The 23,757-nt window shown below is 40.9% G+C and overlaps 1 protein-coding gene across 1 annotated transcript in view; it reads right to left on the minus strand.

Moving 5' to 3' along the window:
- Positions 1-447: 447 nt before the first annotated feature.
- Positions 448-23,757, minus strand: part of CRADD (CASP2 and RIPK1 domain containing adaptor with death domain) — an 83,733-nt gene continuing 60,423 nt past the window's right edge. The window contains exon 3 of the mRNA XM_067312535.1: positions 448-2,610. Coding sequence (XP_067168636.1) covers positions 2,315-2,610 — 296 coding nt within the window. The 3' untranslated portion in view covers positions 448-2,314. The remainder of the gene's footprint in view (positions 2,611-23,757) is intronic.

Consider the following 23,757-nt stretch of genomic DNA (forward strand, 5'->3'; position numbering starts at 1 on the left):
AGTAAGAGGGTGCACTGCCCTCAGGCTAGGTTAAGTGGGGACAACTCCCTTTGAATCCAAGTCTATGTTAAATCTTGGTCTATGCTGGGTCAGAACAAGATACGGTGCTTGCATTTATGTGACTGACATTTACAGGCTTCTTCCTGTAAATCACATTTTTAGTAGGTTTTCTTGCTCCCCATCTCCAGCTTTTATTTCTCCAAAGTGCTGCAATGGACACGGCTTTGCTCCTTTTCTCTCACCCGCATATGACACTGCTGTTTATCTCACCAAGAGAATTGGTTCAGAGTCTTCATGCTTTCTACTTTGGGCCATGTTTTTCAGAATTTGTCAAATGTCTGTACACCTATACAACCCCATCTGCACTCAGATGGCTTTCAAACAAAAAGAATATGCTGGTATTAAAACATTGTGAAACAGTAAAATAAATAAATCCCCAAGCCTAAATTGATTTACATTGTTTATTTGGGACTTGTTGATAGACTTAAACTCTGTAAGTAGCCATAATAGGATATAATCAATTAAGATTTGAGTGAGGTATAATAGGATCATGATTTACTGAAGGTCAGAACTGCATTATAGAAGACTAAAAATAAAATACCACCAGATTGCTTCAGGGCCTGTAGGAGTTGATCCTGCCCAGATATATTCTCTGCTACCATGCTTTTGAAAAAACATGAAAAGCAAGGCATATGAGGTGTCCTTAAAATTTCTTTGTCCTCCCTAATTTCTCAGATATTTCTGAAAATCTGGCTAGAGGAAGAATTTAAAAAGAGACAGTAAAGCTCATTCTTGCCTCCATAAAGACATCAGACAAGGCTGTGAAGCTATTAAATTAGATGGGGCAGATCCTGGCGGACAGGAGGTTATTTGGCAATGACCATAGATGAAACGCTCTGCTGGAACTTGACCTGGAAACTCTGCATCCAAACTTTGCTCCTTGTTTATTGTGGAGCAAACCGTCCAGAAAGAATTAAACTGTATTCTGCCTCTTATCGTCAGGTCCCAGAGAGCAGCTGGTCACTTCTGCTGCCCTCGGACACCTACCCTGGGGACTGATACCCCTTTACCAGCTCAGCAAAAAGCTTAGTGGTTTCTTCCAGCAGGAAGAAAACTCTTTGGTAGGAGGGAAGGAGGAGAAAAGCCCAAGCTTTACTATTCTTCTGGGTAAAATCTAACCATTACAGTGATATGGTTACAGCTGGCAAAGAAATGGGAACAGGAATCATGAAGCTGCCCCAATTAGATGTAGAAAAACAGGCAGGAAGCAAATGAACACAGAGGCTGGCACAAGCTGGAAGGAGAACGGCAGGGATTGCTCTGTCATCTTGGACAGAGAGGCTCTGCGAACTCGGGCACACCGCTTGGCACGTTGCGGGCTGAGACTGGTGCCAATGACACCACACCAAAGAGTAAAACTGTTCCTGTGAAACAAGATTGCCTGGATCCGGAGCACAGGAGTACAAAGCCTCAAGAGACACCAGGATTTCTTGCAGTTCATTAGCTGAGGCAAAGCGAGAAAAACATGGAGGGCTTAGAAGCTGTCTCACTTTTAAGGCACCTTTTTGCTCTGTTTGCCAGTTGCTGCCTATCCTCTGCTCGCTTGTGTATTGTGTATCATCTGCCCTGGGGATTCCCTACCCATGCTACTCCTAGAGACGCCATATACACACTGTGCCTGTCTCCTTGCACAAACCTACGCCAATTAAATAATAATGGGAAATACCCTCAGCGACATGCTAAGTTCCTGTTACTTCCACTTAGGGCCAGTTTCAGAGGTAGGCTAAGGTGGCAGCCATCTATCCTAGCAAGAAACTGTTTGTGCTAAAACTTTCATAAATGTGAAATCAGCCACCTGCAATAACAGTGGTACAACTGTTAAATCAGTAACCGGGATTATTCTAATTTCTTATTGGGATATCAGGGACTAGGAGTGAACAGTAGTAAAAAAGGCTCCTACACAGTCCAGAAAATAGGTTTAACCAAGTGTTGCTCCCATAATGAAACATGAAACCTTGCTGAACTCACTGCAGGGCTTCCTGCTTGCAAAGACTTTAAGTTTCACCGTATATCCCCATTGGAAAAGCACAGAAGCGAACAGGAAAGACTGATCCATTTTTTAATGCTTGCTAAAAATTCATCTGGCATGAAAAGTCAAAAGATGCCACAGAAAACTGGAATGTAAAAGACTAATAAAACTACAGTTCTCAGCTCCATTTTCTCCAGTTTGAGGCACCAGATCTTCTATACACAGTTCAGTGAATCCACTTTAATTTAGCACAGTACTTGAATGCTCCCAATCAATAGCACAGCTTCACTCAAGCATGTACTGTATCACAGAAGGATCCACTTCTTCTGCCATCAGACTGGCTCGCAGACTTTGGATTGTTGCTTTTTTCCCAAAGTGCTGTCTCCACAGGACAAACGCAGCTACGATCTGTGACTGCACATTGTGGGGATGATTGACCTTACATCGATAGACGTCAGTATGTGACAAACCCAAGCACAGAACAATATGCTCCCATTCGGGCCCCAGCCTCCTTGCAAGCTTGTTAATCTGCTGATCTGTTGGTGAACTCTTCAAAATACATGGGGCGATTTCAGTTACATCTGTAAAAAAGAAAGAAAATGCATACACGTCACTAGGCAATGCTGCAAATATTAATATAAAACTTTGGCAAAAAAGAGAGTAAGCAAACTTGAGGTGAAAAAAATAATTAATTTAAGAAACAGAATGCATCCTCAACCAGAAAAATGAATTACATAATCAACCAGAAAATTAATTACAGGAAAACTAATGCTGAATGAATCTTATTAGAGAACTTTGAGCTTCTGGATGTCAATAATCCAGATATCAGAATTCTACTCAGAGGCCAAGACCTCCAAAAGCAGTTATAGATTTTGGGGTAGCAAACAGGAGTCCTTTTAAAGGAATGTGTTTCCAGCAGTCAGCACCTTCTGAAAATCAATCTGGTTACACAAGTTTGATGCAGTGACAAATGCAGGGCCAATAATACCTTATTACTCTTATTCTGTGACTCTGTTTATTTATGTACCTCAAAAGTAGCTCTGATTCCTTAGCTATTGGTGTTACTTCACTTTTTTTTTCTGATAGCTATTCACAATAAATTCTCTCTCCTAAGATGTTACTTACCAGAATATAGTCCCTATAGTGTCTTATCATATATGGAGGAGACCAGCTTTTGGGGCTTTTCTTCCATTTGGATGAACCAACATGCATGGCTCAGGTCAACCCAGATGAAGAGGCCATCAATCCTTTTTGCCATTAACACTGTCCTGTAGCACAGAGCTCGTCTTGCCCTCATTTGCCATTCAGTCACTCTTGTGTTATCTGCAAACTTTACAATTTCTTCCAGAGCACTGACAAAGCTCTGGACTAGCCCTGGGCCAAAAGAGATCTCTGATCAACACCCCTAGAAATGCAGGGGCAAATGCATCCCCCATCTAAACTGGAGTCACAGGTTGCATGCTGCACGGTCACAGCATGTGGTGAGACAACACCTGCTGTGCTAGCTAAGGCTACTGGAGGGGAAGAGCTTTAGCTTGCTTTGCCTCTAGGGTAAATCCATTGCTGAACACCTGTGCCCCAAGCTGATGACTCCCAGTTCATAAATCACTCCTCAAGACTCACCAGTTTGCCAGCTTTTCAATTGAAATTCCCCATTCTTCAGTCCCAGCCCCTCTGCCTTCCCTACACCTCACTAAGCCATTTGGCCTTTACTTTTCCACAATTTCCTTCCCGACATAAATTATTTCTCCTTATCCCTCTTCCTGGATGTACTAACTCTCTGGAAAACAGGCATGTGTATGATACAGCTCTGTTCATCTGGCCGTCCTGGAATTGTTTTCAGGATAGTATGAGGAAGTTCCATGTTCTCTCAGAAATCTCTGCCCTAAGTCCCTGCCCAAGTGCCCACCATGCCCAAGAAGGCACTCTTCATCCCACTTCATGATTAGCATTGAACTGGTACCTAGCTTACAAGATCATAGCTTACAAGATCAATACAACTACCAAAACAGCTGCCACAGGAATTACAAAGGTAGCTGTAATTACCAGTGGTAAAGATGTCTTAGGGATTGAGACTGCTATTTCTTATTAATACAATAGGTCTCTTTGTGAACTCCCGATGGTAATTTCTGGTCATTGGGGGGGGGGGGGGAGCATTACTGTACAAAGTGAGAATAGTGCTATTCAGAAACATGCCATATGGGATTCATCTCACCTAACTACTACTAAAATAGATCACATGAATTACTCTTCTAAAAATGCATATGTCTCTCCATTGACTATAAAAGGAGCCCTAGTACACGCTCAGATGTTGACATTGATGCTGTAAATGTCCAGTGCTGGTGAGATGGTTTTCTGCCTGTACATTCAAACCACATATCAGTTGCTTTAAAAAAGTGTATTTAGAAAACCAGCATAAGATATCTATAAAATATATCCATTTTTTGATATCCTGTGAGATCACAAGCTGAAATTAAGGATCAATGTAGTCTGCAGCTGGTACTCTACTTTTGTTGCTGAAGATATTGCGTCAAAACAGAGCAAAAATATCCTCAAGAAAGTGCTAATTATAGCCTCCAATCTCAAGCAGCAGACTCCTTACAGAAGAGCTGCTTTGCAAAAATCTAATTTATAGCTCCAATATCATGCTCACAGTCTCCGTCACAGCAGAACAGCAACGCTAGAAAGTACCACTCCTTCATTTTATCAGAAGTAATTGTTTTTGAATAGAATATCCAGAGCCTGCAAACATCTGTACTATTTGAGCCCAGTCATACACGAGTACTATACAAAGCTGCTTTGAGTAAAGAAAAAACTGCTTTCTGAAAAGTATTTCAGTCCCTTTGATCTGTCTGTCTCCAGATTGCCAAAGGAACCTGGGGCAAGTGGCTGGTGCAGGGATGGAGAGCAGATTCATAGCCTTCCCCCCATGGCCACCAAGACAGCCCAGGGTGTCCCAGTGAAGTCAGGAAAGGCTGAACACCCCTCGGTGGCCACCGGTAGGATCTGAGACATGGGGGTACGTGTGGGAATGGAGTCCCAGGTCACACCACAGGGGTAAAAAAAACCCCCTGATTTTCTTAGGCCTGTTTCAAAGGCACTAAAGCAAACGAATTTGGGAAGACAATGGCTCAGTGGCCTGGAGGCTGCGCATTTTGTTGGTATTTTCAGCAATGAAGGAGGCAGCCCCTAATCTACCCTCCCATCCGTAATGTAACTCTCTCCTGAAGAAGATGGAGCAATACTGGTGGGGTTCCCTTACCCTCCCACATTACACATGATACCAGTTACACAGGTAAGACAGGATTAGTGAGTGCCTTTTATGAATGCAAATATTTGATAACAGCTAAAATTTAAAATAAGCACAGTTACGTTGTGCTGTGGCCAATAATATCTTCTGATAATAAAGTCATGTATTGTCATTATTACAGTCTGCTACTAAGCATAAAGCACTTTGCCCAAAGGAGCGTTATCTGCCAGCCTGAGCTTTTTGCTCTCACACTGGAATTTTTACGCTTCATGTTCACTAGGAGAATGATTTTATGATACTGAAATGTGATCAAGCAGGGAGGCCTAGCAATAATACACGTCAGCTTGTCCTTCCAGTCTTTGGTATTAGGCAGATTTTTTTACTACAACAAGTGTCTTGCCTTCAGCCTGTTATCAGCCCTTTAATAAGAATAAGAATAAAACCCATCCAGGAAATCTTTTCATTTGGACTTAGCATCTGATTCTAATATGGATGCATAAAATTCTGGGACAGAAGCCAAGTGTTAACTTTAATACAAAGGACTGTTATTTTAGTCACATTTTACTTTCTGTGACAGCTCTTTTTCAGCTATGATACAAAGTCACTGAGAAAAATCTGAGGTAAGTATTACATGACAGGCAATATTATTTAAGGGTATATAGAAATATTTAGTAAGCTCATTTAGTTATGACAAATGCAAGATTACATGAAGAACTGGGTATGGCCTAGGATTAATGCCACTCCTCATTTGATAAACACAAAGGCATTTCAGGTAAAAGTGATATCTAATTTCTGTGCTCAATACCCAAGCTGCTTTGAACACACTGCAAAAACATTAAAGGTGGTTTCTTTTAGTTATTTTTACTAAAGATCCTCACTTATAATCTGGGTTGGTCAGGAACTGGCTGAGGGAGGGAGCAAAAGGGCCATTTATGCAGATCCTGCAATTCCATCTGAAACATATTGAGGAGACTGAGACCTCAATTTTGCAAAAATTCACATGTCCCCTTAGCTTTAGGTGGATCCTGAGTGAAGACATACATGCTTAAAAGTTAGATACATGTTAACGCTTAGTGAAGTTAGTACTCCACTGTTAAAAATGGGAAGAAGCAGGGCTTGGGAAAGCGTAATCTAACTTGCATGTGTCATAAATTTCTTCTTAGGGACTGTGGACTTGACTTATGCTTGCTGCAACCAATGGTAAATTCTTACTGATTTTAATGATGGAGGCTTGCGGCAGGCTTGAAGGACACAACCAGATGATCAATGGCCAGCAGTGCTGGAAGATTTACACAAGCCAGCCGCAGACCTGCTTTCATCATGTCTGGCTGCAGTGAAGGTGCTAAGGGACTACGCAGAGGGGGGCTAAGTGCCACCGCAGAGCGCTCCATGACAGCAGCCAGGGTACCACTGGGCTGGCTGCTCATTTTTAACTTTGCTGTGCTGGTGTGAAGTGCATTTTACAGGGAGACCTGGAGGGTGTTGAGGGTTTTCCCAGAGAATGTGATTTGCAGTGCTGTTACCTCCAGTGAGCAGACCAAGCAAAAGACCGTGACAGCTGTGGATGTGGTCTATGCTGTGAAGTGCCAGGGCTGCACGCTGTGGAGATTTAGAGGCTAAACTCACACTGAAACCACTAAGCCCCTGAGAAATGGAGAGCCGACAGCTTTGTGCTGGGGAGCAAGCCAGCCTGCTGCAGATTTGTCCTACCAAGTCTGCCTGCCGGATCTCTAGCACAGAAGCTGGAGCTACCAAAATCCCCTTTCTCAGGGGTGGAAGCAGAGAAGATACTCTCCACCCTGGTTTTGGCACAGAGACAGAGCTCCTGCTCCTTCCACTTGAGGTTGCAGCCCGAGAGAACCCACTTCTCCATTTCTCCACCTTGTTCCTTGCCTCCAGCTCCCACTGGTCAGGGAAGCTCATCCACCCTGATTTTTTCTCTTATCTGTCCCAGTTAAAAAAAAAAAGAAGATGTTGACAAGTTCTGGCCTGTATACAAGTGTGCTTCCAGAGCACTGCACAGACAGGGAGATATGACCATGCTGGTGAGTGTGGACAGGAAACAGAAATAGATATAAATAGAAAACACTACATATATGTATCAGATAAAATAATCCAGATACCAAGGCTATGTATATATGCAGCAAAGGCTACCACTTTTGCATTTCCTTTTTCTTCAGGACCTTTCCAGCTTTGAGCAGGAGACTCTGAGAAGGTGTTGCAACCATTAGGGAGATGGAAAATAAACTCATCCCAGCTCTGTCCCTCTTGGCAGAAGTGAGAGGACATAAGATAAAGCCCAGTGAAAATGGACTTTGAATCACTTAGAGACTTTTTATGCCAGAGATTCTCTAGATAATGAGAAAAACAGATTATGTTGGAGGCTGTCTTGTTCCATTGGACAACCTCTATCAGCATCAAGGAACTGACTTTCCATATTCAAGACTGCTGGGACTCTGCGGTGAGTCAATGAGCCTGGCTCTGATAAAGGACACAGTAGCAAAAGGTGCTGAAGCTTTTTTGGGTGATCTGTAAAGTACCCATCTGATTCCTCAGAAGAGCCAATAGTCTGAAATGCCTTAAGATTTTGTCCAAAGCACTTCAAAGATGATTTCTCAATGCATGCACAAAAGCATCTGATGGAGTTTTGGGAAGCCTTCTCCCTTATGCACGCACCTCATTTTTACGTGATACAACATAAAAACAATGTTCTAGCTTTTGCTCTTTACTGTGTAAAATGGACTTCAATGGAAATGATGTACCTGAGTCCAAAATACTGAAAAAGCCCCCATCGGCTGCTGCCTAACTTTGTCAGGACAACTCCACAGGCACTTCAGGAGACTGGTGGGGAGCCAGGGGTAACATGGCCCACTTGTTATCTAATAACTGATGGTTAAATCACTGCCTTGGGAAGGATGCTCTGGGGGCTGGTGTCTCCTCCCAGCATTGCCTTTCTATTTTATCCATTAAAATGATTACGTACACACTCACTGGATAAGAGGACAGAAGCAGCCCTGGAAGAGGAGATCAGAGCCCAGGTCTGTCTGAGTCACACTTCCTAATGCTGAGATGCACAGTCATGCTCCACTTCATTCCCTTTCTCCTGATAAATCATTTCAGAAAAAAAAAAAGATTTCCCTGGGAAGGGTCAAGAACATTTCCTAGCCAGTCCAGAATAGAGCCTGGTGTAAAAAGAAAATTCTCCTGAGAAGAAAGGGGTTTACTGAGGTAGAGGAGAACTGAATGTAGGAGTCCTTGGCAGAATCAGTGCTAGGCAAGCGTTCTCATTTTTATATTATCACAATATGGACAGGTAGGTGATTCAGACTTCAGACCCTGCGTAGGTGGGTTGAGACTTCATAGAGGAGTAACTTTTTAGGCATGCATCTGGCCACATCACATCCTATTAATAGGAAGTCTACGGAGTCCTTCGGTGACCTGGAATCAAGTCACTTTTATTCACTTGACTCTCTTATTAGATCTTGCTCATAATTTCTAAAGAGTTCAAAGCAAGCATTTCAGAGTCTTCTTTAATCATCTTTCCTGGCATCTGGAGTACAGTTCTTCTCTGAGAAGTGCTAAAGTTAGATCAAGCAGTTCCACAAGCACCATACCAAAGAAGCCTCCTTTCCCCCAGGTGTGAGTCCTATAGTTGACTGACTCATGCTTCAGCCCTGGTGCTCACAGGACCTCTCTTCTTCAGCTGGCTACCGATTCTCATGAAACTCCTGAATTCCTCTTCAGAACAGCAACTATGCAAACTTCTTGAAACTGCTCTACTCCTGTCTACTAGGGGTAGATAAATACACACAATACACACAATGTTGCTCAGAGGAGGAGAGCACAGCCTTGGTTACTATAGGAAACTATGCTAAAAAAGATTATGGGAGCTCTCAGTGACAATGAAACAATTCTACAAAACTATTGTAGCTAATGTACCAACAGCCAGTCACATTGGAGCACTTTATATAAAGGAAAAAATACATAATAAGGAATCTAGCACCAGACTCTGCTTCCCTCCAACCCCTCTGAGTGCAGTGCACTTGTTCAACTAGTCTGAACTACAGACTATATGCTCTCCAGTAGTGGGTACTGAAAGGGCATGGACATGGTTGCCAGACTGTGTTCTCTGTGTTTTGGCAGGTGTACTATGTTCCAGAAGTTATTTAATGAGTGGGTGTCATAACAGCAAACAACTTGCATATAACCATGCCTATTTGCTTCAAAGTGAAATCGCCTTGGCCTGAGCACAACAGAAGAACTGGGTCATGAAGTAGAACAACACTTCACAGATCAGGTTGGGACAAGCTTTCAAGAGTAATGAGGTGGGGTTGCAGAACTTGAATTGGAAATTAATGTGTGACACTGTCGGTACTGGAGGGATCTGAGATTTCTGAGGGCTGCAGCGCTCTTGGATGAAAGCTGCCAGCAATCTTGGATGAAAGGGAAGGAGGAAGCAAGGAGCCTTGAGGGATACTGGTGGGTGCTGCAGTTCACTGAAGTCAAGGACTAGATGAAGGTGGTCCTGGTGAGATGTGTGGAATAAACAGAAGGTGCTGGATAACTGCAGGAGGTGGGTTGGCTTGATTCGTTAAAAAGGGGGATGGGGGCTGATAGTGGGTCTCCTTTTGTATGGCCGCTCTTCTACTTTCTTGCTCAGCTGTCCCGGCCTTATTCTAGCAAGCAAAACAGCAGGCAAATGTCTGCCCTCTTTCTATAGCACATCCAAATTCATGAGCCAACTTGTGGCAATGACTGGAGTGCCAGATGGACAAGTATCATGCTAGATGAACAACATTTGGCAGGTCTGCATGAAGAATACAGCATTTAGCTCATCCTGTGCAAATTAAAAATGACAATGAGGCACTATAAGGATATTTTATTGTTATGAACTTTAGAAGGGTCAGATTCTGGACCCATTTAAATGTAATAAACCAGTTCAAATTGCTGATCAGTAAAAAAAAAGGATAATAGACTATCCAGAAATCAATCCCTACTATGTAATTTGAGAATTTGCTTTTTTTTCCCCCGTTGTCGTTGTTCCTAATTAAACACCACACTTATTCAAAGGCTGGGAAGAGAAAACTAGTATTTTGCAACAGCTCCAAATCATGCACCAGGGAAGCTGGAAAAATATTTCTCTTCCACATATCACCATGTACATATCTTTTCTACACACCTGTGAACAACATGGATAATGCAGCTCATCCAAAGTCTGCTCAAAACCATTGTGGTCCTCCTACCGGTGTCAATGGGTTTCAAAAACTGTCTGACCAGGGAGTGAGAAAAATGGAACCAAATGCTGTAATATTTGAAGACAGATAGCTGACCCTATTATAGCCAGCTTTCCTCGCATAAAGTGAAGAAACTCAGATTAAAAAATAAACTCAGATTACAGAATAAAACCTGTCTTTGCCTGGTTTCAGCATGTGCACAGCTGCTTCTCTGTCTCTACTGCTGAATGAATGACTGATGAGTTACATGGGTAGCTGCAAGCTGCAAGACTTTGGTATTCTTTCCACATACCTCTGCTTATTGCCTCCTCAGCAGGTTTCTACTCACTGATTAGCCATGCCTACCTCTTTCAACCCATCTGAGGACATCAGAGGGCATCATTTAATGATGACTGCCAAGAATGAGCTGATCTCTGCTTGGGAACTCCCTCTTCTTCCTACCATAGAACTGAACCAGCATGGGAAAATCCTGGAAAATCCTACCTCTGTAGGAACAACAGACACAATTACCTCCCCAAGAATGCCTGTATAAATCCAGAAAAAATACTATCTTCTGTAAGGTAATCAAAATCAAATCTTGGTCAGTTAACACTCAGACTAAACTACAGAATGGAACCTGTACCAAAAGCATGCTATCCCCCCCACCCCCCCCACAAAACAAGTATTTAGAAAGCTGCACAATTTTTCCACTGACTATGCTACAGGAGAACAAATTTGACAGATTATTCATCTGAGTATATGCTGTAGGCATGTTTCACAAATGCAGGATGTTGTAAAGTCTCTGTAATTGATAACTTCTAATCTGATGAACACAAACAATCATTAATATAAAGAATGTGTATGACTGTAACCAACCTCTATCAATTAGAGATCACAAAACACACCTACTCATAAGTGTACTTCTAACATGGTAACTAATATATTCATGTATTATAATTAAATTATCAAAGACACTAATGAAGATGGAAACAAATATAAAATACCTTTTTAAGATTGCCTGCATTCTTCCATTTGATACTATTTTCTCACCTTTTACATTTAAGGATGGGAAGTCCTTTGTCTTATTTTAAATAAATTAGAGTCTAACACCATGACAGTCAACTCAGAATAATACTCAAATCAATGGCAACTTTTAACAGTCTCCCTCAAGTGAAGCAGAATCCATGCATGATACCAAATTCACCTCCTTCCTGCCAAAAGCCTTCTGGAATTAAGCATTACTGCAGAAATTAAAAAGTACATATAGCTACATTCATTGGCAATCTATTCTCCTACCTGAGTTCTAAAGCATCACGTTTTGTAACATTAAAAACATTTTTGATACTGGGAAACAAAGATGGCATAAAATTTTCTAAATCTACAAGCAATTCAAGAATGCAGATGTTTCTATTTTGGAATTTCAGTCCCAGCAGTTAATTTGTGTATTCTTTATCACTTGCTAATGACTGCATAGTAGCTGCGAATGTGGCAGCAGAATGTTAAAATGTGAAACATAAACACGCAGATCTCATGACAGAAGTTTTCAATTGCATTCTCACTGTTCAGTTCCAGCAGATAAGCTTTTTTCCTGAACTCTTCTGTCTTACAGGTTTTGTACCTCCACAGATTTCTGCAATACTGATGGCCTTCCATGTTAAACAGATTGTCAGGGAAGTCCCAAAATAAATTCATGCTGCCTTAAGTCTTCACCCTTTTCAGGTTGAAGGAAGCAATACCAGGACTTAGGGAGGTGAAGTAGGTTGCTTTTTCATTTATTCGTTTGCTTTTTAATGGGAAGAGTGGGGAGGAAATTTCAGCAGTTAATACTGTGGATATTATTCTATTAAAAATATAACCTATCTAGTATTTTTCTGCTGTTGCATACCATGAAATCAAATAATCAATGTCATAAATAAAAGGGTGTCTACAGATGCATACAAGAAGAATATCTATGCAAAGAAAACACAATAATACATGTTTCTTTTCAAGCAGGACTACCTTAGCATTACAGACAGCATTGGACTAAATTATACTGTGGTTTTGTACTTTTTATTGTTAGCAGTATTTGATACTGCTGCAGTCTTTGAAGTGGAAGTAAAATGAAACACTAAGAAAATTGCTTTGATATTTCCTGTGGATTTCTATATTGTTATGAGTAAATAAAGCTGTATGCATCAACACTGAAGCCATAGCTAATGATGGGATCCTTGCAATGATATTCTGTAATGTATCATGATGTAAATGCAAGAACAGGTTCAGAATGCAGCCTTACACTAAGGAAAGAAGAAAGAAGTACCTACTAAACTGGAAGGTTCTGAGGAACACCCGAGCTTTTAGGAATCATTTGGAAGAAGTGCTTAAATATAAATACCAAGCATGAAGACCTTGGCCAAAGATTTTTCCAAATGAGCAAGTATGACTGGAAAAGTTATATGGAAAGAACACATATGACCACTTTTTTGGAAGCCAGGTGCAACTAATTGTTAGCCAGCACAAAGCTATCTGATTGCCTGATGGAGCAAAAACCAAAGTCTGTGGTTTACATGCCATCAGTCACACCAAGAGTCAACTACAGAAATAATGTTAAAAGTCAAATTCTAAAGTTTGCCAGGAGATTTCTATATAATTTTGAATGCTCTGCAGTTCTTAGTGATTCAACTGAGTTCAATAATACTCAAGACATGTTCAGCTGTTAATTATAGGTCTGAACCATACAGAGCCATCATTTCCCTCAATCAAGCTTCTTCTTGGCACTATCACAAATAATAATTAACAATCACTGGATGGTTATATGAAGCCTTGATGATCACAAAGCATATTCATATTTGCAGTAGACTTCTCATGGTTTCATAGGAAGCAAATGTTTACCCAGGTGGGCCGGGCAGCTCTGACAGACTAATTCACCCACTCTAAGTGCAAAACAAAGACAACCGGAGCAGTTAATGACTATTTTGTTGGCCAGGTGACAAACTCATCACTCAACTTTTGTCAGGGGATTGGAAATCAACTTCTTTTGACAGAATCTGCTTGAATGGTTATTTCAAGCAGCCTGAGTTATCTTTCAAAGCTCTGAGGCAAGTACTAGCTCTGCTGCTCCTTTGCCTGTAAGAATCATGGCAGAATCCTTGGGGTATTTATCTGCTGAGGACAATAAGCAAGTGAAATTTTGACTAGCAACTTCCCTGCAGAGAAATCTTTCTCAAGGCTGCAGCTTTTTGACAATAAGATCATGTGCTTGGACTTTAGCTATAGATGTTTCTTTCATGCAGCAAGAAAAATAATACTGCCGGCATGAAGGACTTTGTTATATAACACAGCTAATCTCACATTTTTCCCTTACGGGACTTAACCCAAGTATGACAACAAGCCATTATGTTTAGCCTTGATAAAACTGTCCATTCCTCACAGAGATTTTTCTTCAAGTTGGCTATTCTTTTTGCTTTGGCTTGAGCAGTCAGAAATATCGGAATCAGAGATCTACACAACACATGGAACTTGGTTTAGAAGAATGCCTTTGGCTGGTGAAGATCTTTGCATGGCAGGTGTCAAACCAAAACTAATACTGCACATATTATGCTTTACTGAGTTTCAGATTTTAGTGAAGTGAGACTGCGTTCCTTCCTGACCGCAAACATATATTAATAGAACGAGCCATGCAGAGCAAGCTAAAACAGTACTATCATTATGCCGAATCTTTCACTACCTGGCATTTTATTTGATCATTTACACCTGAGCAAAGCAAGTAAACAAAAAGCTAGCAAAAGGTTAATTTAGTGTCATTTTATAGATATTGTGCACAGGTGTAAAAGATGCCACAAAATGTCACAAGTAACAGAGACTTAGATCCCTCCTCTTTTTTTCCCTCCTTTACTTGTGCCAGTGCCTTTTTTCCTTAAAGGCTTATGAGCTCTAGTAGATTGCTCTACATTTCAAAATGCACAGGAAAAACAGGTACTGGGATGAAAATACCCTGCTCAGCTTCAGCAGGTCGCTATGCCTGGCTTGCCAAGCATGAGATTCAACAGACTGAGTCAGAAGCAAGGGTATTTCATGGGTGTCAGGAAGGACAGCTTCAGATGTCATCATCTGCTCCCATGCATCTTCCAACAAGTGGGAGGTTTAGGATCACACCAGCCCTCCCAAGTGCCAAGTCACTTGAAGATCAGAAAGAAACTAATTTGGAATCTCATGATTGGACACATTTGCTCTGTCCAGAAGCAATTTTAGCTGACTGATAGGACACTAGTCATAGGGCTTTTAATTATGTATAAAACAAAAGTGAGATTATATTTGCGGGTGTATACGTGCATACATATATATATATATATATATATGTATGTATACACACACACACACACACACACACTCATATATATAAACATTTTCAAATTCTTAATAAAAAAAGATGATAGTCTTAGAGATTTGCAAGTCACATCTATTCCCCTTCTGATTTCATTTCCAGAAATTCAGGTTAGGAAAGTGTCACACCAACCTATGAGGAAAAGGAGGAAAATAGTTGGGTGTTGTCATTTCCTAAACAGAGGACCTATTCCACAGAGCAATTTACATTAAGAGAGGTTTGATAAGTAGTTCTTTCTCCTCTGAGCCAGTACTGATCTAATACCCAGTGCGATTTGTTCACTGGCATGGCTCTTGGCTACCCTGTGAAACTGCAGTCTGACCAACTGCAGTCATTAAAGATCCTAAGACTGTACTGAAAGTAATGAGATGACTCATAGCTGTGGCCATGCACTTGAAGGCTGTGGTCCCAATTACTCTTCTTCTCATTCAGATACAGTATTTTGCCAAAGCAACTGAAGCAAGTTCAAAATCAAACAAGGGTATTAGCAAATATTCGTATTACTTACGATATTTGTATTAGTGGGACAATTCATATATAAAACCTAAACATCTGAAAAAACCCTTTTGCTTAAATGATTAATTTTAATGGCTCATGCATGCAGAACAATGTTTTTCCTCATAGCTATGTAGTCTACTAGCTGCCAGAATTTGGTCCAGAATTGAAATTTTAGTCATTTTGGCTTTCACACATAGCAAATCAGAAATAAAAATGTCTTAACATCTGAAAAGAAAAGGCTAGAAGATCAGACAGGCTGTAAAAGATTTGTTTTACTTGGTTTGGGATTTTTGCACAGCTATGCTTAACCTAAGTAAAACTGCAACAAAACCATAAGGCAAAACAAAAAACTAGACAATTCTGTTCTGTCCTCTATGCTTGTACTCGTGCAGGAATCAAATCAGAAATCCTGCTATGAACAGGAGAGGAGGGCTGCTCTTTACTCTACAACTGTCATTGACATCATAGCTATCTCCTAGAGGTAACAATGGAAAAACAATATTTAAAAATACATGATTTTTTCCTCAAGCAAACATCTTTCCATCTCTACAAAATCATGAATAAAGAGATCAAGAATTTTTTATAATGCTGAGAATTTCAGTGCTTAAACTGTAAATATTAACTTCTTTCTCATCCTTCCTTCTTCAGATGTAACTGCTATGTATTGGTTGACTTTATTGAAGAAATCTAACACACCCTGCAGTGAACTTCCTAATTGATTTCTGCATCAGATGCGGTTAAATATTTTGAGCTTCACATTCAACATGCATTACTTAATTTTTTAAGTGTGTTCTTCTGAGCTGCAACAAGGACTAAAAGATTTTGAGATGAGAGATTGATGCCCTCTGAGAAAGTGGCCTCAGATTTCTATTTGAGGAAATACGACAGACCACATCCGCACACGCAAACTGAACTTTGATGTGAACAAACCACACAAACAGTGCTCAGCCACCTAACCTGACTGTCCATTTGCACTTTAGGGCGTATAAATATGCTAATTACATACATAGAGGGCTCATGTGCAAAGTTTACAAGCTCAAGTGCAGAAGAAAGCTGAAAATTTGGCTGTGATGCTCTGTTTTTCCCTCATTTTGTGAGATTCCAGCTTTCTAAATCTATTATCAAACCTAGGAGTTCTGTCTTGAAGATGCAACACTGAATTCTTTACATACATTTATTTAATTTTTTAAATTGAAAATGAGGTCTTCTTGTCTATTCTAAAGAGGTTGACAAGAACAAAAAGGTGCCTCTGTGACTCAGAGTGACATCTTATTTACTAGACATTATTTATCAATATTTATACAGTATTTGAATTGTTTGAAACCTTTGAACACTCCATGAAAAGTTTTTGCTTTCTTGGAGTCTAAAGACTGACGAAGGTATCCATTTTCAAAACTGCTGAGTGAGAAATTGCAGTTGAGAAGCTGTAAAGGGTCTCAATTTTTTCAGGAAGTTGTAAGCAGACAGATTGTGAAAATCAGGACAAGAGTCTCAGGATCAGCCTAAGAAGTCATTAGTCATTTTTAAACAATCCAGGTCCAAGTTATTGGACAAACCCAGCAGAAATAGTGACCTCTTCTGTAAACCAAGCAAGGAAAGCAGAAGCAATTTTTAATACTGTTCTTTGTGTCATGCAACCATTTCCACATGTAACTAGAGAAATTTGGTCAACCAAGAATGCCTGTAGCTCTGTAAGTGCCACAGGAACAGAAGTATGTTTGGAACTAGTGAACATAAGCTTAATAGGGTAATGTCAAGCAACATATAAAATGGTTTCAGATACACAACCGTAAAAGATTCATAGCTCTAACCCCAGAGACTGCTATTTTAAAGACAGTTTCATTAAGAAACACAGCTTGAGAATATCTATCAAAAAGATCAGAGCTATATACAGGGACAGCAGGAGGCAGCTGAAGCAATCTGCAGCACAGCTCTGGTGCTCATCAGTCTCTGACCCTGAGAAGAAGTATATTCACAACATGAATATACCTGCTAGACCAAAAGAGAAATCCTAGGGAAAGAGTAAACTCTACTGGAAAGGGATGTTGAGAACTCCTGTGGTTTTATGCAAGGGTCTACAGCTCTGAATACCCCAATCTGATAAACTTTGTTAAACTGATAACACAGTTGTGGCTTTAATTTTGAAATCCACATTTTTCTATGTGAATTATTAAATGTGACACACCTGTTCTACAGAAAAGCATATCTGCCTCTATTTTTTATTGCTCTGAAGACTTAATTTAATTGCACAACATTTGATTTAGAAACATATTTGAAGATGTTTTAGATATTACTTCATTTGTACGCCATCCCAGGCTTTCCAGGAACTCTGAGCCAGCAGCCTTCTGTTCTTTCTTATATCTGAACTGCTGTATTTTATGGCTTCCATACTGTAGCATCTGGAAGCTCCCAGTGACACTGGCCTCATTGTGTTAAATACAGACAAGTGGCAGGGAGAAATACTGCGCTGGAGAGTATGCAATCTCAGGCCTGGATCCTGAAAAGAACCTGGCATGTATTAGTTTATGTGCTGCGAGAATGCCATGACTATGTTCAAGCAACTCTGAAGAGCTGGGCCCACACAGACAGAAAAGGAAAAGCATCAGAGGGAATCAGAGGTACAGTGAGGAGCAAACAGCCCGGCAGCAGGGCACTGTCAGAGCTCAGGTAAGAACCACGTTTGATGCTCAGTCCAGTAGCCCATCCACATGCACTTCTTATTTATGATGACCACTGCTTCAAAAGGTAACAACTCTGCTGTTTTGATCAGAGAGGTTAATTTAGCAGGTTCCACAAACATAAATAATAAATTGTCCCTAATCATCTTAAGTATGGAACTGAAAATATCATTTGAAAATCCACTGATCTATTGATATCCAAAGGGCCCAGACTGAAGTTCAGTAGCTAGCTATTTGAGCTAGAAAGACTGAAACGATAGGGAGAGAAATATAAAGACCCCTACATGTGAGACACTCCTACCACAAGTCCTCTGTTCCTCGACTCCTCTCTGCTGTTCAGCCTTTGCAGGTAGCAACCCCCCTGTACACGACCACAGCGCTTGCTCTGTGTGATGGGTGCAGCGCAGTATGGGATAGGTGAAGTGCTTCATCCAGAATCCTAATAATCCTGGATTTTTACTTGTCTTCCGAAGGTGATTGTGGGCCCTTTGCATCTTCTCTTTAAGGATGCCGGTCTTGTCATGACAATTTCTCAACAGAATTGCTGTCTTCAGGAAAAGCTCCACCAAGACCATAGCTGATCCAATGTCGCTGCTTACCAATGCATTTCCAAATCTGCACTTCACCTGTATTCAACCAGTTGCTTCTAGTTTTTCATCAAGTGGAATTCCAGGCTTTGGGTTTAATCTAAAAAACCTTTGGGTCAGATTATGATGTCTGCATGCACACAAGGTAATAGATTTTCCCACAAAATTCACAGTGAATAAGTACAACTAGTTGCACAAGGAAGTGTATGTGCTCAAGAGAAAGGTGAAGGTAAGTATTTAGTCTTTTGTGATTTGGGTCTCATTTAGTTCTGCCCTTGGAACTTTCCACCAAACAGTTGAGCTCAAAAATCAGTTTTTCGGGTTCTGGAGTATTCTTCCTTCTCTCACATCTATCTAGGAATAAGTCAAACTATATGAGCGTTAAATCTCCTTCTGATCTCCCAGTCCTAGCACTGACTTAGTCTATTCCCACCTTCTGCCATATCATCTCTCTCTTCTGTCTTCCCTGCTTTGGGCTGTGGCTGACAGAGGATCCTGGAGCTGTGGCAGCATGCTACCACCACGCCTCTGATAAGGAGCACAGCCCCTTTCCTATCACATAAAGGCAATATACCCATTTGCCCGTCACATAGCCCACACTGATCAGATAGGCAGCCCTTCAATCAGATGGGTGAAATCTGCTGTGTCAAAGGTACGTTGCAAGTTTTTCCATAATAAATATCCACTCTGACTTTTAAATAATGAATGTTTATTTTTTTTCTTCCTTCTCTAGCTCTTTCTCTTCTCCCCCTCCCATTTTTTAAAGCAGGAAGGGAAGTGACAGGGAGCTCAGCTTCTCTTGGAAAAAAGCACAAAACATTTCCACCAAGAGAGAAATTTTTTGTTTTGTTTTTTTTTTTCCAGTGAAGTTCAGTAGCCGTTTTTGATTAAAAATTTTCTAAGTGTCCCATTCCTACTGGCATTTGGAGAGAGAGGGAGCAGGGAGCTGGTAGCTATCTACCTCTCCATTTCAGTTCTCAGAAATCCCAGCCTTAAGCATGGCAAGAGGTCAGCTTGAATTTTTCTCTTGAACTGTATCTTTAAAAAAATGTTTTTCAGGGTTTAGGATGGATAAATCAACCCCCATAAACCCAGTGTAGAAGCACAGCTTGTGATGCTTTCCTCTTGCCAGTTGGCTTTACACACCCCCAGTATTAATCCCCACTGTCTCCACATGTTAGGGCAAAAGGCACAAGTGAATTATGAGAGGGCTGGTGTGGACAAAAGCAGGGCGGCCTTCCCATACGCAGGGGGAGAGGCAGAGAAAGGCATGACCAGCAAAGGACAAGAAAAAAGCACGGAGGTTATTGATTTTTAAATGGCTTTCATGTGCAGTTTTGCTCAGGCTTGGGACTCTACAATCGCTGATGAGATCTGAGCGTGTGTATACATTTCGTGTTGTCTCTGTTTCTACTCAGGAGTCAACCTTGTTTAAGACTTGCTTTGTCTTAGCAGATGGCAAGCATGACGGCTGCTGGTTTAAGATTTTTCTGCCAAACCAGTCCCTGGCTGTTTTCAGAAATAAAGAACGCTGCTCTCTTTACCAATGCAAAAATAGCTGTCTCTCCAATTCTCTCTTTCAAACTATTATTTCATGTATTACAGACGCAAATATCTAGCTGGACTATATAATTAACATTACACAATTTTTAATAAACTACATACAACACCTGCTTCCTTTCATTTTTTTGTTGAGGCTACGACATAAATCTGAATTCCCAGCTACAAAATCCCATGATTCAGAGCACAGTCTGCACCAGGTGCAAAATATAGCCTGTCACGCTGGTTATACAATGCCCACTATGAAAAAAATAGTTTGTGACACAGTAACAAGCCCAAACCTCATTTGCACTAGCAAAAAGGTAAGGCAGGAGTATATACCAAAAAGGCAGTGATGGAAATACATACTGACTTAGCTTATGCCTTCAGCAGCTTTTTGGGGGGTTGCCTTTTTGATTTTTTTTTGTTTGTTTGGTTGGGGTTTTTTTTGGCCAGGAATCTTCCATGAAGCTTTGGCTGTTAACCAGACAAGCCCTTTCCAGCAGTGTCTCCGCCAGCATGATGAGGCCACAAGGCAGCATGGCTTCCTTGGGTATCCTTCCATCCTACAGTGCAGAAGATCTCACAGACACAGCAAGATGTAACTTAATGCCTCCCTGAACCAGCAGCAGGGCATTGGCCTCAAAACATTCAACACTACCTAAAAAACATGAAAAAAGTGAAAGTCCAGTGACCTTCATTAGCACAGATGAGTTTTGGGGACAAACTTTCTTCTATTACTTTGTATCTGCACCTGGAAATAGGAATGGAAGAAACACCCAAACCACACACACACATGCAACTTCTCAGCAGACCACCAGCAAGTGTTGATCCAGAAAGTGCAGCTGGAACCCAGCAACACTACACCAGTGATAAAGCACTGATGGGTCAGATTTTATGGTGTCAGCCCATACTCAGTATCACAGAGTACACATCAGCCAAGCCAGCTGTTCTCCCAAGTTTTAGCAAGTCTTTTGCTACACTGCACGGAATTGCTGCTTTCCACATGTAACATCATTAAGAGCAAAGTCTGCCACAGCAACTGCAATAGCACTGCACATTTTCCATGTGATAAGCTGTATTTAGAGTGGAAAAGCATGGCTTTGTGAGCTGAAAAGCAAACCAAACAATGAGTGATAAAGTCCAAAGCTTCAGGCCAAGTGTTTTAATATCTGGCGTTGGTCATGTTTCCCAAAACAAAGGAGAGCTTGTGCACATGGTAGACAGACTATCATTTTCTGTTTGGAGCAACACTAATACATTATCTCTATCTACACCACACAATAAAGTGTCCTGTAGCCCCCCCCACAGTGTGACCAAGGGCTGCTTGTGCTTTCAGCGCTGGCTCTGGATCCACCCTGCTGTTGTTGTGGAAGGAAATCTGGGTCTGTTCCAGAGCTGATGGATCCCGATATTCTGCAGCAACATCACGCAGAAAAGACAATGTGGGTCCTTCCTCCCCAGGCTCCAAGGTCCTCCCAGAATGATTTTAATATCACATAAATCTGTGGCAGAGCTGGAAACTCAGGATTTCTGGAGTCACAGTCATACTCCACAACTACAAAATCATCCTTCCTGTCTGTCTGTATACATGTATATAGCAAATCTTTTTTCTCCCTTCATCCTGGAGGGGATGAGATTATCCGAAAATTTCCTAAGCTTCGCTTATTTTTTCTCTTCTCATTTCAGAATCTGGCTTCAAAAAAGATCAGACCATTAAATGTAGTCTGGACTTTTGCTTCCAAATACCTCTTTCAGTATGGGAAAGATCAAAAAACTATGGAATAACCAAGCCTATTATGCAATAGCCTGTAAAACTGTTTGTGCCAGTTATTGGTTGTTTTTACTCCTCTGAAGGCTGCTTTCTCCAGAGAATTCCAGTGACTGGTCTAATTGAAGTGTGTTTTGACAAGTTATAACAGCATAGGAAACCCACCTATGAAATTACATCCTAACAGCATCTTCCAAAGTAAACTGAAATCTTGGTATCACAGCTCATTTGGGAAACTACTATGCCGTGGCTTTCATTTGTTATGATAACATAGTTTGAGGCTTTTTTTGTAAATAACAAGTGCTGTTATATCTAATGATGTGGCTTAATCTCCCCAATACTAGGTTTCTGCACTGGTAGGGGCCCCATAGGAGTATCTCCTGAAATTCTGGTCATAATTTAAAAAACCTCTCTTAATTTATTCTCATTTCATCTACTTTCTTTCTTTTCACCTAATTCCCTCTCAGATGCCCAAGAAGTGTTGTTCTTCCTACTACTAACCATATGCATTACTGTAGCCTCCACAAGACCCAGACGTGGCCCAGGGAGCTCTGTCAGGCACAGCACACCCAGTTCCTGTCCCATAGGTTTTACTGGTTTATTCCATTACTCCACAAACCCACTGGTCTCATACTGCCTTTTGTTTGTCACTGTAACAGAGAGAAAACACAAAACCTCGCCACCAGAAAGAGAAGCAGAATCAGAAGAGCACAATTTGCAGAAGTCCTGAAGTTGCTGACTAAAAGCAGGGATAATATTTAGAATAAGGGTCGATATGTTGTGCCTTGTTCCAAAAGAATTTGTTACTGACTGCTCTTGGGAGACAGACCTTTGATTGCCATTATGGCAATTTTTATGAGTAAATAATCGACAACATCCATGACTGTGCTTTCTGCTGTCTTTGTCAATAAACATGTACCAGCAAGACTGAGAACAGCCTGCAGAGGGTAGATGGGGCAGGATCAAAGCTAAATGGAGGACAACCAGTCCAATTCCTCCTTCTTAAAGCTGGGGTTTTTTGCATCATGTCTGAGTTTGGACTAGAACCTCCTCAATTCAGGACAATGCCTTATATACAAATAATTTAGGATTCGGAGGGCAGATGGCTCTAAGTACCAGTAACCATCTCTCCTTCCTCTGATAATTTTTAAAATGCTTATTGTTAGGGCATTTTGGAAAGTAAGCCAGAAGAAGTAAGGATGGACTGACAACTCAGTTCCTGCTGCTGAGCTCAGCTGCAGCCTGGACGAGTTAGCATATACTATCCATATACATCAGGAAGACAAAGGAGACATAAGCAGTGAAAAGGAAGGAAGTCCCAGACTAAAACATTTAATTTTTCCATATTTTTCTTCCTGAATATCCTAAAATATAAAGTAGGCAGATTTTTCACAGAAGTGACCAGGATTTATTAAAGACAGGATATTGATCTGAAACATTCATGACCCTCAACTTAGCAGTATTTCTCTTGGATGGGGTAATGAAGCAAGTTTATTACTTATCATTGCCAAAAAGCTCATAATAAAAACACAGACTATAGTTCTCAGATTCATCAACTCAAAACAGATATTTTTGAAGAACTACATTACAGCAGCAGATGAATGTAAGTCTCATAAGATGCTTGGGTTACCAAAACTGGATATGAAATACATATTCTATCCAACAATAGGATACAAAGTGAATGATTTGATTTAAAAATTCAGAAACAAAGGAACTCTCTGAAGACAGAGTGAAGACCTGGGTATCCCAGGTGTGGGGCATGAGGAGAAGGATATACAGTTATGTTAGACACAAACAAAGCTAGAGTCTGCCACGCTCTCTGCCAAAAGGAG

The sequence above is a fragment of the Apteryx mantelli genome, chromosome 1 (assembly GCF_036417845.1).
Source record: "Apteryx mantelli isolate bAptMan1 chromosome 1, bAptMan1.hap1, whole genome shotgun sequence".
NCBI lineage: Eukaryota > Metazoa > Chordata > Aves > Apterygiformes > Apterygidae > Apteryx > Apteryx mantelli.